This window comes from Lynx canadensis, chromosome A3 (assembly GCF_007474595.2).
Source record: "Lynx canadensis isolate LIC74 chromosome A3, mLynCan4.pri.v2, whole genome shotgun sequence".
Taxonomy (NCBI): Eukaryota; Metazoa; Chordata; class Mammalia; order Carnivora; family Felidae; genus Lynx; species Lynx canadensis.
This window is the reverse complement of record NC_044305.1, coordinates 27,856,618-27,872,588: the sequence shown is the minus strand read 5'-3', so window position 1 is coordinate 27,872,588 and position 15,971 is coordinate 27,856,618. Positions and strand designations below refer to the sequence as shown.

At 57.3% G+C, this 15,971-nt stretch overlaps 1 protein-coding gene across 1 annotated transcript; it reads left to right on the top strand.

The window, feature by feature from the left end:
* Positions 1–5,418: 5,418 nt before the first annotated feature.
* TMEM74B (transmembrane protein 74B) lies at positions 5,419–6,156 on the top strand. The gene has a single exon (XM_032592740.1). The coding sequence runs from the start codon at positions 5,446–5,448 to the stop codon at positions 6,142–6,144; it is 699 nt and encodes a 232-aa protein (XP_032448631.1). The 5' UTR covers positions 5,419–5,445; the 3' UTR covers positions 6,145–6,156.
* The last annotated feature ends 9,815 nt before the right edge of the window (positions 6,157–15,971 follow it).

Here is a 15,971-nt window from a genome sequence, read left to right as displayed (position 1 = left end):
CAGGCGTCCCGGCACTGCTAGTTTTAAAAGGATGGTCTGGGCAGGTGTCTCTGAGAAGGTGACATCTGACCAAAGACTTGAAAGACGTGGGGGAGTGAGCTCTGGGGATGTCAGGCAGCAGAGTGTCCCGGGGAAGAAGGAATGGTAAAGGCAAAGGCTCTGAGGCGGGACTGTGCATGACCGCGGGAGGGGACCACGGGTGTTTTATAGGGAGGTCTTTATGGGGAGGTCCGACACCACAGCTGGCTTCCCGTCAAAGTCCCGAATGAGAGGCCAGGCCTGTGAGGTCAGGGAGACACTGAACCCTCTTCGTTCCTGAGGTCCCACCCAGGTCTCCACCACACCAGCCTCAAAGGCCCAGGCACCCAGCTTCCAGGGCGGCCTCTGCAGTCCTGGCTGGCTATGGACCGCACGGGCCTTTGGAGCAGGACAGGTCAGGCTCTCCCACGAGGTGGCCGTGGTGCCAGGACAGAGTAACCTATCTGCCGGTCCTTCTAGGTGGTGGCCCCCAGCTGATCTTCTGGAAGCTCCTACAGCCTGCATTTTTATCCTGCATTTTTAGGATCCCACCCACAGGTAAACGCTGAGGCTCACAGAGGTGAGAGGTCCTAGCTGAGGACAGGCAAGTGAGCTGGCCTCAGTCTTCCTGGGGACCCATGATCTTCAGACGGAACTCGGGTCTTGTCCCCAGCCTCCAGGAACCGAGAGTGTCACTTTCACTTTTGTGTTCTGGGCACCTCACTCGATCCCACTTGAACCCGATTCCCCTTTAATCTGGGCCCTGTAAAGGAAAGAAACACCGAGAGCCTCACCGTTGTTTCATCCACGCACACTGTGCTGGGCTCTGGGGGATTCGGGGAATCAGACAGGGGCCCTGACCTCCAGGAGCAGCCAGTCTGATGAGGGAGGCTGGCACGGAGAGGAAATAACTCTTTTTTTTTTTTTTATATTATTTTTGAGAGAGACAGAGCACAAGTGGGGGAAAGGCAGAGAGAGAGGGAGACACAGAATCCGAAGCAGCCTCCAGGCTCGGAGCTGTCAGCACAGAGCCCGACGCGGGGCTCGAACTCACAAACCGCGAGATCATGACCTGAGCCCAAGTCGGACGCTTAACCGACTGAGCCATCCAGGAGGGAATAACTCCTACGAGATCAGGCAAAGCGCCAGTCCAGCTGGAGGGTCCCGAGGTAAGCTTCCCAGGGGAGGAGGCACTACAGCTGGGCCTTGGAGGGTGACGGTGTGTGTGGCCCTTGGTAATTCCCCAAGAGAACACCTACCTTGGACTGTGCACCCCGCTGTCCCACAGAGAAAGAACAGGGAAAGGGGAGGGGGGAGATTCGTCGGAAGCTTCCTTTCAGCCTTCAGGTGGCGCCCTTGAGCCACGGAGCCGCACGCGCCTGGGAAGACTGTCCCGACCTGAGGACCCAGGAGAGGACCCGGGTCCCACCTGGGGGCTGTGCGTGTGGGAGGGGGGGCGGGGGCGGAGGGAGCCAAGGGGCTGTGAGAGGTAGGGGCTCCCCGGCGTGGGCGGGGGCGGGGGGGGGGTGGAGAGGCAGGCGGCGGGGGAGGGGTCTCCCCCAGCACCCACCCCCGCGCCCCGCCCCTGCACCCGTCCCCGCGGGCTCCAAGCTTCGATTCCCCGAGCCCGGGCGCCGGCGGAACACATAAGCCCTCCGGGGACGGGGAGGGGGCTGGAGCCTGATCCCCCGTCGGCCCGACACCCAGCCTGCTACCCGCCTCCCCGTCCCTCCCCGCGCTAACTCTCCGGGCGCCCGCGCCGGCCGCGGGCGGAGCTGGGTCGGCGGCTCTCCGAGCTCCCCGGCCCCCGCCCCTGCCCCTCCCTCCCCGGAGCCTCCAGCGGCCGCCGCCGTAGAGCCCCGCGCGGCGCGAGCAGGTACGTGCGCCTCGGCAGCGGCTCCGGGCCGGGCCGGGCCGGGGAAGGGGCGGGAGCCGGGGAGGGCGAGGCGGTGGCAGCCGGGCCCGCGCCCGCCTGGGCTGCGCCGCAGCGGAGACACCGGCGGGCGGGCGCCGGGGCGGGGAGGCGGGCGGGCGCGCGGGGAGGACGCGCCCCTGCCCTGGCCCGCCGGCCGCCGGTGCCCGCGCCTCCCGCGTGCGGAGCCGGGGAGGGAGGCCCCGGCGCAGGTACGCACGCGGCCCGGGGACGGCGCGGGGGAGGCCAAGGGCCCCGGGCGCGGAGGGCCGGCCAGGGAGAGCTAGCCTGACCTCGCGGCCCGGCCGAAGGACACGCGGCGAGGGGGACCGGGGCGCACGCCGGTCGGCGCGGAGCCCGGCCTCCCCGGGCCGCCGGGCCGCCCTGCTACCGGCGCCGCCCGGCCCGGTCCGGCCTGGCCCGGCCCGGCCCGGCCCGGCCCGGCCGCGTTTGTGGTCAAGGGCAGGAGCAGGGGGTGTGAGCTTCGGGCAGGCGGGCGCGCGGTGCGGCGGACAGCCGGGGTGCTGGGGCTTTCTGCGTGGAACTTTGGGTATAACGGCGTGGACCTGCGTGTGCGTATGTGCGCGTCCCGAGGCTTTGTGTACAACTCGTGCGTGTGTGTATCGATTGGGTTTTGTGAAGCTTTACCCCCGGCCGCTGTGCGTCTGTCTCCCCGAGCGTTGGTGCGCGCGGGTGGGTGGGGTGCCGGCCCCCGGGCGGGTCTTGGGGGGAGCCGTCCTGGGGGTACTTAACTGTGTGTGCGTAACCAGCTCTACCCCTTCTTGGGGTGTGAGTACCAGTGTGGTCTGCGGGATCTGTGGGTCACCCTGCGTGGCTTCCCACGTCTGTGGGTGCTGCCCGTGGAAAAGGTCCCTAAGGTTGTGGATGTGGCGCCGGGGTGCGTCTTTCAGATCCTGTTGGACTGCAGAGAAAATTGGAGGGTAACTGGTACCGTTGGGGGAGCCGTGAACACTGGGCCCCCGCATCTTTGCCAGTTTGTTTCTGCTTGTGTTTGGGGTGACTGGGCGTGCCCTTGTATAACTGGTGGGTATCTCTGAATCCGTGTGTGGGAGACGTCACAAACCTGGGTGACAGGACGCCTCCTTTTTCTCTGCCCTTGTCCCGACGCTGGTGTCCTCTAAGAAAAAGTTTTGGGTTCCTGCTGGGTGAAAGAAAGCCCTGCTCCCAGAATTTGGGTGCCCTGAGTTTCCTTGGGCTATGGAAGCATCGGCATGCTGGTCTGGGAGGGGAGTTCTTGGGCCACTCCAGGAGCTGAGTTCTGTGTAAGGTGTTAAAGATCTGGGTGTGTGGTGGGGGGGGGGGGGCGGGGAAGGGACACATCTGGACACCCACTGGGCAGGAGGGGTCACCGCCAGTCCCTGTTCTCGGTGGCAGTCAGGAAAATGGTTTTGGTGCCAAGAGTAAAAAAGCCAGCTAGCACGCCACACCTCTTCTGTCCGTTTACTGGAAAGTGGGAGCAGTCTGGGCAGAGCCTAGCTCTGAGTAGGTACCCTGCTACCCCGGGTTGGGGTTGGGGGAGGGATTGTCTGCCTGGGCAGGTTGCCGCGCCATTCCTGAGGGCTGGCTGTGTTCCAAGCCAGGGGGACTGGGCGGGACCCAGGCGGGATTCAGACACATCCCTGCCCTCAAGCTGCTCACCGTGGCCTTAAACACTGGGGCAGAGTAGAGTCTACGAGTGGGGGCTGGAAGAGCCAGGGACGCAGGGCGGAACGGTGCCACCGGGACAGGACAGTTGGGGTTCCCAGGTTTGTAGGTGATCATAATTCTTAGGGAAGCCGTGTTCAACCTCTGGCCCCCACATGTCTGCCAGGGGATCGTGGCTGTGGTTTGCAAAACGGAGACAGTAATTTCTGCTCACGGGGCTGGTGAAGGTTGCAGGAGACACTCCTGAGTGAAGTGCCTGCTTTGGGGCGTGTAGGTGCTCAGTAAAGGTTTATTAAATTGGAACTCAGGAGAGAGGGACGCGGTGGTAGGAATGGGTTGTAAGCGGAAACTGGCTTTGTACTCAGATGAAAGGCCCTGTGTGTGCCAAGAGGAGGGATCTACTGCAAAGTTCACGATGGAAGGAAGATCAGAAAGATCGAAAAACGTGCCTTCCTGCACTGAGGCTCTTTTTCATTCATTCATTCACTCTATTCACTTCATTTGCTCATACTCTCTCTCTCTCTCTCTCTCTCTCTCACACACACACACACACACACACACACACGGAACCACAGAGCACTGAAGAATAAACTCAGGCATGGGAATGCAGAGAAACATCTAGAATCATGTGTATACGTGTGTGTAGACGCACCAGGGCGTGTGAGCCACCCTATACCGCGGGGGTCTCCATACAGCGTGGAGACCCGGGTTTGTGTGCCTGGGGCCCTGGGTGTCTGTGTGTACAGGGAACAGAGTAGTTCTGCTGTGGGATCAGGAGTTCTGTCTGCTGCGTGGGGAAGGGGGCTGAGGTAGGACCTGGAGGGGGACAGGCTCTGGACCTGCCCGAGAGGATGCGTCATCCACTCCGGCTGAGTGTGGCTGTCGGGGAACGAGGGCCTAGGGGGGGCCAGATTCTTCCCTTATTGCAAGAGAAGCCGGGAACCCAAAGTTTAAAATGTAAAATCTTTTGCTTTTTCTATACTGGCAACTACTTCAAAAACAAATGAACAGACCAGAAACAAGAAAAAAGCAAAACCTCTATGAGCCAAAAATGGTCTGAGAGCTGGTCCCAGCTGGCCTCTGAGGCACCCTCTCTAGAATGCCCTCATCCCCTCTCACTGCCGGGGGGATTTTCCACTCACTCTCTGAGGTCTGGCTCAAATGCCACCAAGCCTTAGAAGCTTCTCTGACTTTCTCCTCTTTGTCTGTACGTCATCTTCCTCCTCTCCACCCCTCCCCCCTGCCCCCGGCCATTCTCATTTCACGACAGCCGTGTCCCTTAGTTGAACTGGCTGGGGCCTTGCATTATTTTGCGAAATCCTCACCTTGACCTCGGAGGGAGGCGTTTTGCTTATTCCCATTTAACAGGTGAGAACATTGAGTCTGAAGAGGTCACGTCGCTTGCCCGAGTTCAAGGGGCGAAGCTGGGATTTGAGCCCGATCGCCACCATCTGAATGATAGTGATAGCTTGCTGCTCATACTTACTGTTCTGAGAAGTTTACAGGGATTATCTCAAGCCCTACATCAGTCCCATTGAGTAGGAAGTAGAGTTATATTATCACTTACTAGGGAAACTGAGGCCCAGAGAGGGTAAGTAAATTGCCCAAAGCCACCTGCCAGCCAGTGGGGGACAAGGTCCCGGGCTGGATTGGATGGCACCACTCGGTCACTGTCTAAGACCCCACCCCCATCTGTCTGGCAGGCTCCCCCAGGGACTGTGCCTGGACCGCCCTCACATTGCTCGTGGCGCCAGCAGGCTCTTGGTCGAGGTCTGCTAAATTCAACTGACTTTTTCTTTTCTCTTCCAGCTGCCAAGGGGCCAAGGGATGAGCGGGGGCCCTCCTTCCCAATGGCATCTCCCCCCAGCCTGGAACTGAAGACACTGCACAACGGCCCCCAGATCCCAAGGAGACCAGCCCCTCTGGGCCCGGTGGGCCCACCCAGGGAGGGTGTGGAGAATGCCTGCTTTTCCTCAGAGGAGCGTGAGACCCATTTCCAGAACCCTGGGGACACCAGACTGGCCAGCTCCCCCAGCCCCCCTGGGGGCGTCCCCTCACGACCCCGATCCCAGCGGGACGATCTATCCCTGCGTTCAGAAGAGGGGCCAGGCCTGGAGCCCGTGAGCCGCCCGGTGGATTATGGCTTTGTTTCTGCTCTGGTTTTTCTGGTGAGTGGGATCCTCCTGGTGGTGACTGCATACGCCATCCCCCGTGAGGCCCGCGTCAACCCTGACACGGTGACAGCGCGGGAGATGGAACGACTCGAGATGTACTATGCCCGCCTGGGCTCCCACCTGGACAAGTGCATCATCGCGGGCCTGGGGCTGCTCACAGTGGGTGGCATCCTCTTGTCAGTGCTGCTGATGGTCTCCCTGTGCAAGGGCGAGCTGTACCGCCGGCCCACCTTTGTCCCTGGCAGGGGCTCCAGGAAGACCTATGGCTCCATTAACCTGCGCATGAGACAGCTCAATGGGGACGGGGGCCAGGCTCTGGTGGAGAACGAAGTTGTCCAGGTCTCAGAGACCAGCCACACCCTCCAGGGGTCTTAAATAAGAGCTCACCCTGTTTGGCTGCTTCAGCTTCAGGGCTACAAGGCCCCCGAGAGCCTGGGGTTGCAGACTGAGCTCCACGGAGGGTCCTGCAGAAGCAGTCTTGGGTGCTGTGGGGGGGAGTCCGGGGCCGGGCCCAGGCTGCACATGTGAGAGCACCCCCCCCCCCCCCGATGTGTTTGCAGCTTGAGGTTTTGCATAAGGTTTGTTTGGAGGATGGCTTCTGCTGCTAAAAATACAAAAGTTTGGAAACCGCTGCCCTGGGAGGATGAGGTTTCTTGGCATTTCCAAGGATCGAGAGCCCTTTGAAAGGCTGTCCATCCTGTTTCTCATGCCTTGGGGAATTCCTGGAGCTCTGCTGTCCTCATCAGCCAAGTGCGGGTGCTGGGCGACCTCGGAGGGACCCCCCCCCCCCCTTTCAGCCCTGACCATCTGTTGGGAGCTGGCTTCCCGAGGAGAGGAGAAATCAACACCGAGGCGACCATCCCCTCTCCAGGCCTCAGTCCCCCTGACTGTGAATTGAGAGGGTTGGGCTGCATGATCCCCAGGGCCCCTCCAGTTCTGCCCTCGGAATGGGAGCCCAGTAGATACAGGAAAGGAGGGTGTCTGGCTGCTGCTCGCCAATCTCTGCCATTTTCTGGCCCGGCTTGGGTGGCCGCCGCTGTCCGACATCTAGCCGCTCGCGTGGTCCCGAATCCCCTGGTTAGGCTGGGTTGAAGTCCAAAGTTTGCTACAGCCCGATTTTGGTCTGGGGATCGAATTACCTGCAGCGACCAGATCGTCGCACACATTTTACAAAGTCCAGTGCACGCCTGGACAAGAGCGGTCTCTCATACAAGAAAGGGTGAGAGGCCTTTGTTGTATTTCTGTGGACAGGATGTGGGCTTCTGTCACCTCCCACTTCTCAGTGTTACGTCTCTGGCCCCGGACCTTATCCTGGGAGCAGAAAAAAAAAATTTTTTTTAGTGCTGAATTTGTAACCTCCCTTCTTCCCCTTAGCGGTAAAGTGAGCCCCAACGTATTGGGGGAGAAATCAGGCATAGCTCTAGAAAGCTCTAGAAAGCAGGCCTAGCTCTAGCTGCAGTGACCACTGTTTGTTCCGTTTTTCTCATGGGGTGTTTGCAGAATCCCTCCAGATTCTAAACTACTGAGGAGGAAAGGAAGTGAGCTCTAGGGGGCGGGGAGATACAGGTGCTTGAGGCCCGGGGGGGGGGGGGGGGGGGGGGAAGGCATCACCCAGTGTGACTGGCCCTAGAGGGCTTTGAGAGGACACGCCTTCTAGGTCATTGATGTGAAGACCCTAAAGGGGTCATTTCCATGAGCCCCCTGACCCCAGGCAGGTCCTACCCACTCCATCTCAGTTGGCCACGTGGGCCCTGGATCCCAACTGTCTCTTGGGGGTGGGAGGGTGTGGTGGGAATGGGGTCTGTAGGCTAGAGCAGCCCTGATTAGCCGTAACCTGAGCCTTCAGTCCCGGGAGCCGAACATCTGGGAAATGTAACAGCACAGCTTCTACGACAGATCAAATATCTGCTCCTGCTGGCAGGTTTTGCCAGGAGCAGAGGGCTGGGGGAGGACTGGAGGGGACAAGGGCTGTTCAGCTTGGCCCGCTGGGCTCTGTTCCTGGTGTCGAAGGGGTGTGGTTTGAAAAGAACAAAGCCTCTAGCTGGTGAAAGATTCACAAGTCAGGGCTTCCCTGATGTGTCAATTTCCACTCCCCCCCCCCACCCCCCCCTCCCGCCCCACCTCGTTCCAAGGAAGAAGTGAATGCTCTATGTAAACTACAGTCAAGTTGGACATCCCAAAGGATGGGTTAAGGCCTTTCAAATCCATAGTGATAATAATAAAAATACTGTTCCAAGCCGTATAGATTACTGGGACAGTGGGGGGCTCATTTGAGTCTCACCTGTTGAGTGGAGGCATCTGGGACCCTCAGTTCCTATCAGTGTAAATGCAGTGAATTGATTTAGGGGCTAAATCCGTTGGAAGATCATATCCTGGGAATCTCAGGTTTTCTCCAAGCCAGAGAAGCCTGCTTTGCATCCTAATGCAGAAACTCCTTTAGAAAATGTGTATAAATGGATCGAGGCCGTCATTACCTTGTCAGTGAATTAAGAAAACCGGAGAGCCAAAAACATTTCCCCAAGAGTGTGGCTCAGATCTGCCAGCCGGTGGGTCAGAAACAGGTTTAGGAAGGAATCGGGGAGACACGTGGCACAGGGTGCTGAGAACCTTCTTTGCAGGCTTTGTTGGGGGGTAGCTGTGAAGCGGTCCCAGGGAACCCCGTGGTCCCTGGGATGTGCCTCACTTCTAGGAGCTGCCTTTCCCACCTGACATGCCACCAGGGCCCCCAAACCTTGCTTCCCTAGTGTGTTGGTTATCCACTTTGTAGTTGGGAAGCCCTGGGTCTGAATCCAGGCTCTGCCATTCACTGGCTGTGTGACCTTGGGCCAGCCACTCCACATCTCTGAGTATTGTGTTATCTGTGAAGTGGGAGAGGTAGGAGGTCCAGTCACTAAGATCACTCCTTCCCCACCTCAGTTGGGGGTAAGTAGATTAGGCCTAAGACCTTGGGGCTGCCCTTCTGCCCGCCGCTTCTCACACCTCTCATCCTACCCATGAGCACATCTGGTTGGTTCTGTGTTTGGAATCTGCCCGTGCCTGCCCCTTGGCCGCAATTACCTGGTCCACACTGCTCATCGGTATTCCGATTTCTCTCCTGTCCGCCCTCTGCCCCCAGTTCATCTTCCACACTGCGGCCAGACAGATTTAATTGGGTCAGGTCATTCGTCGGCTCAGAACTCTCCTATGCTTCCCTCTCATTCTGGGCAAAAGCCAAAAGTCTCCCTCTGGTCAGGTGTACTGTCCAGGCCCCTCACTTGCCCCAGGCACCTTCCGAGGCCCAGAGTCAACGTTTTATATGTAATTTTTTTTTTAAAGGATGGCCCCTGAAATTGCATAGATTCAGGTCTCCCCAGATGTGTGTCCCTTCCCCACAGTGGCCCATGAAATCCTATCACAGTCTGGCCCCTGTGCCTCTCTGGCCTTATTTCTCACACCTTGCCTCTTTGCTCACTCCAGCCACACTCGCCTCCTTGTGCTGTTCCTCAAGCCTGAAAGGCACACTCCCACCTCAGGGCCTTTGCACTTGCTGCTTCTTCTACCAGGAAGGCATTTCACCTTAATACATGCAAGGCCCACTTGCTCGCCTCCTTAGGGGCTTTATTCAAATACCCCCTTGTCAGCGAGTCCTTTGCTGATGCTGATGTAAAATCACACCCTTTCAGGGACGCCTGGATGGCTCAGTCGGTTAAGTGTCCGACTTCAGCTCAGGTCATGATCTCACAGTCTGAGTTCGAGCCCCGCGCCGGGCTCTGTGCTGACAGCTCAGAGCCTTCGGATTCTGTGTCTCCCTCTCTCTCTCCCCCTCCCCTGCTCATGCTCTGTCTCTCTCTGTCTCAAAAATAAATAAAAACATTAAAGAAAATTTTGAATTGCACCCTTCCCCCACCTCAACCTCATTCTCTTTCTTCCTTTCCTGCTTTTTCTCCAGAGCTAATCACCACTCAGCAGGCCATGTTTTATACTTATCGTCTCTCTTCCCCCCTTGCAAGCAACACGAGGGCTGGCATTTTGTAGGCCCTGGGCTAGAACTGTGCGTGACACAAAATAGGTGTTCACTGTTGGACGAACAGTGCAGGGTCCTGGAGACCCCTAGCCCCTGCCTCACCTCCCGGAGCCCCCTCTAGGGGTGCACGACAGTCATGCAGAAGATCCTAGGGCTGGAAGTATGGAGTGTGTTTTGTCTCTGGGACCTGACGTTGGAGCTTGGGAATCCGTTTGCCTTCTGCTCTCAGGGCCTTGGTACTTACTGCTTTATGTGGGGGAGGGGAGGGGTTTCTCTGATGGAGGAAGACCCTTCTTCCCCCCCAGTCTTGTTGGAGACAGATTCCAGCTAGTCTTGGGGGGGGGGGGCATTTGCTGGGTATTTAGGCGCCTGTGATACACCAGCCTGATTCTCTCTTACTCAAGAACCTTGAGTGGCCGGGCCTGGACTTCTGAAGCCCCCGTGCCTATCATCACAACTGTTCACTGACCCCTGGGATGACCCCAGGCTGAAAGTGCTTGCTGCTGGGAGGTTCCACCATTATCCACCTCTCTTCCTTGAGAATAAGCATCACCTTCTCTGGGATTCTCTTTAAAAATGCCCTCCTCATTACATGTACACACCCACACATACACATGCACATGTACAGGGGCACATACCTAGGCAGGGACATCACACACACACACACACACACACACACACACACACACACCCCTTTCTCTTGTCTGACCTCGCTCAGAAGCCAAGGACACTTACTCTTTTGAAGCAGCTCCAAGCCAAAGCAACCACTGGATTATTGATAATGTTTTCTCTTTCTCCAGAAGCCACACAGGCCTTGCTGTTCCCAGGAAGCTAACCTCATAGCCACAGTCAGGTTCCCCCTCTCCAGGTTATGCTGGTATCTCTATCCTTCCTGCTCCCTCTCCTGCTTGGGTGGAGGAGGAGAGATGTCCACACGGTGTTTCCACCTGGCATTTTGGGAGGGGACTGTGTGGTCCTGGCTGGGAACCAGGTGAGCCAAGGTCCTGAAGTCACCCCTTCCCTATGGGCCATGGGCATATCGCTCCACCCCTCTGGTCCTCCAGAATGAAATTGGAAACCTTTCCACTCTGCCTTGTCTGGTGACTCGGGAGATCAGGAAACACGAGCGGAGGGCATTCTAAAGTTAAGAGCATGTTACCCTATGTCCGGAGAGCTTTGGAGGGGCAGGAGGAGGGAGGAAGAAGGGAGGCATTATGAAGAAGCCCCAGGAGCTGGCGTTCTGTCTGGGAGAAAAGTAGGGTGTTGGCGGCACTGGTAAAACTGAGATGCCTTCCATCGGGGCCTGTTGGTTTCTCTGGGAGAGAGTAGACTCCCCTTGATGTCCCCAAGGAGGTTAAGTTTCACCTGAGGGAAGGAGACGCTTGCTGAGACCTTGTCCCGGTTGGAGTGGTAGGGAGCTCCTTGTTAGGGAAGGTGTGTTAGGTTACTGGTCAGGTTGTTGGGTATCATTAGGGATGGAGCATAGTAGAGTTGGGTAGGATTGAATCAAGAGACTCCCCCAGCTTCCAACCCCCATTCTTAGGAGAGCCAATGTCCCAATCGCCAGAGCCTGGCCTCTGTATCTTCTGGTCTTTGGCCCAAATACCCTCTTCCCAGGTCATTCCTCTTCCTGGGTCAGGTCATCACGAGCAAATGAGAAGCCCCAGGATATCTGAATGGTGCCCCAGGTGGCAGGATTACCGCCCTCCTTCTCCCAGGAGGCCAAGCACTTCTGAGCTTTGTCCCTACTCAAATTTCAGAGGTCTGAGACGGCGGGGGGGGGGGGGGGGCCCTCTTGGAGGGGGCCGACTGAGGATGGTCCATCAGGTAAGATAATGGGAACTGGCTTGGAGTCCGACTGCCTGGATGCCTGGTTAGATGCCTAATGTGCCTGAGCCTCTGTTTCTTCCTCTGTAGACCAGGGATGCTAATAACAGCACCTTCCCCGGGAAGGCATGGTCAGCAGTGAATGAGATACCTGTAAAGCACTTAGCCCAGTGCCTGGCACTCCATAATTACTCAATACTATTAGCTATTCCCATTCATTCATTCATTCATTCACACATCTAATCAGCACTCTTCCCTGGGCAAGGCACTGCAGGAACACACAGCCCCTGCCCCTGAGTTAGTCACAGAATGCCTGGGGCAACAGGACAGTGCACATCAGGCTACACGTGTGAGTGTGCAGAGAAAGTATCTGACTGAGTTGGGGGTCAGGAAAGGCCTTCCTGGAAGCCTTTTGATGATGACTAGTAGGAATCGTAAACAGTGAGGCAGCGTCTGACATGAGGACAGTTATCTGATGCGGGGAGCAGGAAAGGTATACTGGGCAGGGGAACAGCATGATCAGGGGCTCAGTGGCATAGAAAGCGCAGGGTTTAGCGGGGAGGGGGGTGTGGGGGAAGGGTCTGTAGGGTCTACGCTGGGGTGTTGAGACGAGGCACGCTGGCGGGCATGTGTGTCTTGGTGGGGATGACCGCAGTCCTCCACCCACAAGGTCGTTAAGAGGACTCTGGGTTCACACTGGTATAGGGCATAGCACGGGGTCCGGGACATGGTGAGAGCTCACTGCCAACCGTCAGATGTGTGTGGCAGGAAGACTCTTCTGATGGCAGATGTATTATAGGGACGACACTGGCACTGGGGAGGCCAGTCCGTGGGACTGTGGTCTCCAGCTGTAGCAAGAGGACATGACCTCGAGGTGGAGGCTGCCGCTCTCCTGGGCCTAAGGGGAGGTTCAGGAGTAGAAGGATCTTCTGGTAGGAAAGCCGGCCCCGGGGGGAGCAGGGAGGGTAGGGGAAGGAGGGGCTGCCATGCCAACCTCTTCCCTGGAGGCCCATACCGACTCAGCGTCAAGGGCATTCAGGAAGGGCCATGTCCTTGCCACTCCCAGCTCTTCTCTTCCTCCAACCTCCCTGTTCTCCTCTTTGACTCCTTTCTCTGTGTCCACATCTCCTTTCAGTGAAGCCACTCGTGGGGGTTAGGGGCCCACAGGCGAGTTGTCACTATTCCAAACTCACCTCCTGAGAGTCCCCACCCTCTCCCATCAAAAATGAACGCAGGGCCCGGTGCCCATGCCTGCAGGGCTCAGCAGGTCACATTCACGAGGGAAGCAGGTGGCTGTGGACAGTCAGGGCAGGATTAAAGGGGTGCTTGCTTCAGCTCTGGCTGCCCAGTGCCCTGTGGTGGAGGGGCTCATGCTCGCCAGAGCTCCTGATCTTCCACGAGCAGCTGGACATCTGGACATTGTGGGTAAAAGGATGCCGATGGGGATTATCCCACGGCCTGGGGAATGTCACATATCTGTCACAGGCCAAAACTGAGGCCACGGAAGTGTCTGGTAAGATGTCGACTGCGGGGCCCAGATATCCGCCCCTCGCCCCTGCCCAGTCACTCAGATGGCTGCGTCCTCCAGAAGTGGACAGACCTCTGCCTCTTGGCTGGAGGTTTGAAGGGCAAGGCCTGCAGACCACCTGAGCGCTGGCCATCCGAGGATCCTTCGTTCAGTCTTTCAACAGATTTGCGCCCCAATTCTCTGCTAGGGTTTGGAGATACGGCACCGAATAGATGAAAAACCTAAGGAGAGTACTCTTGAGAGGGCTCGAAATGCGTCCCCTGGAACTCTGGGGTATTTGTGAACAAGGGGATGAGATCTGTTTCTGACTGGAGAATTTCTGATGTGGGAGGCCACAGACGTGGCCTGTGCTGGCTTGAAGGGACAGCGGTGCTGGGGATCAGGGAGGATGAAGGGCAGTGCTGCCTTCCCTCCTGGTGTTCTGAGGCCCTGAACTCTAGGCACATGGAGGACCCCGTGGCTCGAGGGGCCCCAAGTGTTTGTGCACGGAAGTGAGAGGAGGCTGGAGCTGCTTGGGCACAGGTGGCTGTGCAGCCCGAATGGTAACTCAAGAAGCAACTGGGCTGTGAGCTTCTGGTGGACTAGATAAGCCCCCACTCTCTCTGAGGGTCCAGAACAAAGCTCCTGGCACTTCACAAAATTACACCTGCTGTCTACTGGGGACCCCGGCATCAAAAAGCCCGCCCAAGCCAGCCAGTGTGAATCAGAGCAAGAGTACCTCCCCCCACCCCATCCCCATCACTGCCAGCGAAGAGATAACTTTGCTGTTTTCCTTCTCCTTTGCCCTGCCACAGAGGAGCAGCAAAGGTCCAAAAGAGGGTCAGCGGGAGACCTCCTGGAACTGGATGTGAGTTGGAAAGTTCTAGCTGGGACTGGACCAAGCTGGAGAATCAAAGGGATGAGTTCTTGCTTGGGCCATGATGCACAGATGAGAAAGGGGGCACTGACAGAGGTCAGCTGAATGAGAGAAAACTCTTTGTGTCTGTACATGTCAATGAACCAGTTACGCATTACACACACGGGTCATTCGTTTGTAAGTGACATCTCATGATGGTCTCTCTCTGCCAGGTGCTCTTCTAAGCATTTACAACTAGTAGCTCATTTAAACCTCACGACACCTTGCAAGTAGGTGCTATCATTACTATCCGTTTTACAGATGGGGAAGCTGAGGTTAAGTGACTTGTCCGCTGCCACACAGGCTGGTACACAGCAGAGTCAAGACTCAGATTTAGTAGTATGCCATCATGCCTCGTATTAAGTTTAATAACATGCAGGCCAGAGCTTGTGTGGGGGCAGATCTGGGCCATGGGCTGCCACTTCGAGGCCTGTGGTTTGTGTTGGGGAGCTCTGTGGGGAGGAGGCAGAGGGCAGGTGGGGGAGTACTGAACTCGGCCAGGCCCATGGCCCACTTAGAATCATGGAATCTCACAGCTGGACAAGATCTTGGAGACAGCTCCACCTTCAGCCCCATTTTACAGGTGGGGAAGCCATAGGGGGGTAGGACTTGCCCAGGATCATCATGGCTCAGGGCCCTGCTTGTCTTCTCTTCTGCATAGGCATAGGCTTCTCACTTGAATTTCTGTCCTGGGAACCAAGCAGCCTACAGGATGAAACTGCGGTCCTGTGATTCTAACTGAAGAAGAGCGGCAGGGCGGGGCTGTGTCTTGGAGGCAGGACACCCAAGTCCAGGTCCTTTTCTCTTAGGGATGCCTGCCTGCCTGCCCCAAGAGTGGGCCATCCTGGATTGGAGAGTAGCAGACACGATGCAGGGATACCCTGGCCCAAAGGCAGCGGCAGAGAAGGTTGGTGCTGACCAGGGTGCTGAACCTGGACCGTACCTTCCTCCATCGCTCAGACCAGCTGAGGGGAGAGGGTGAAAGGGAAGGAGATTCATCTTTTGTCTCGGGGACCAACATGACTGTTTGGGGCAGTTTTTAGTGGCGCTACGATTTCTGTGGTCTGTGAGGCCTTGGGAAAGTCACTCAACTGCTCCAGACCTGCTTTTTCAACTGCTTAATGAGGAGAGTAGCTTCTATCCTACTCAACTTGGAAGGTAGAGGTGAGCATCACTTGGGGCCAGGGGACAGCCCTGTGCAGACTCCAAGCCCATCTCTGGGGCCTGGTGAGGCCTCTTAGGAGCTCACGCTCACAGAGGGGCTTCACAGGCTTGTTTCTTCCTCTGAAATGGGGGTCGGGTTGGGTAACTTCTGACGCTCCTAACCTGGGCGCTCTGGGCCCTGTGGCCTGTAGGTGGATGTGCTCAGGAACACAAGATACACATCGCAGACTTGGGAGTCTTAGAACATCCCCGGGATTGTGCTGCATTGTTCCTTTCTCATACAAGTCCTGACTTGATTTTCCAGCTTCAGGAATGGGTTTTGCACAGAGACCCATGCTCTTTCCCTGAAGAGGGCATGGGGACCTGGGGAAGGCAGTTCTACGAGAAGAGCACTGGCTTTAGAACCAGGCCGACCCAGGTTCCCATCATGGTTCTGCCATCCCTAGAGGGGCAAAGCCTAGCACCTTCAACCAGTGCCAACAGTGTTTACCTTGGGGTGGCTAGAGTGGTGGCTAAGAAAAGCCAAGCACGCCATGGGCACCGGGTAAGTGCTTGTTGTGTGCACTGGAGGACAGCCTCATCCTTGAGCCCTCATGAGGCCTTATCTATCCACATGGCCTCCTGAGCTCCAACTGTGTGTTTGTTAAGACACACTATTTGGTCGGACCTTGTAACAGTCCTGGAGGTGCAGGTAATGTGCATTTTGCAGATAAAGCCACGCACCGGCAGAGGGAAGTCTGTGACTCACATCCATGCCAGCCTGATTCTTAGACTCCTGCTTGGCT

Bases quoted from the DNA above. Each gene is read 5' to 3' on its own strand.
- TMEM74B (XM_032592740.1), top strand. From the start codon at position 5,446: ATGGCATCTCCCCCCAGCCTGGAACTGAAGACACTGCACAACGGCCCC.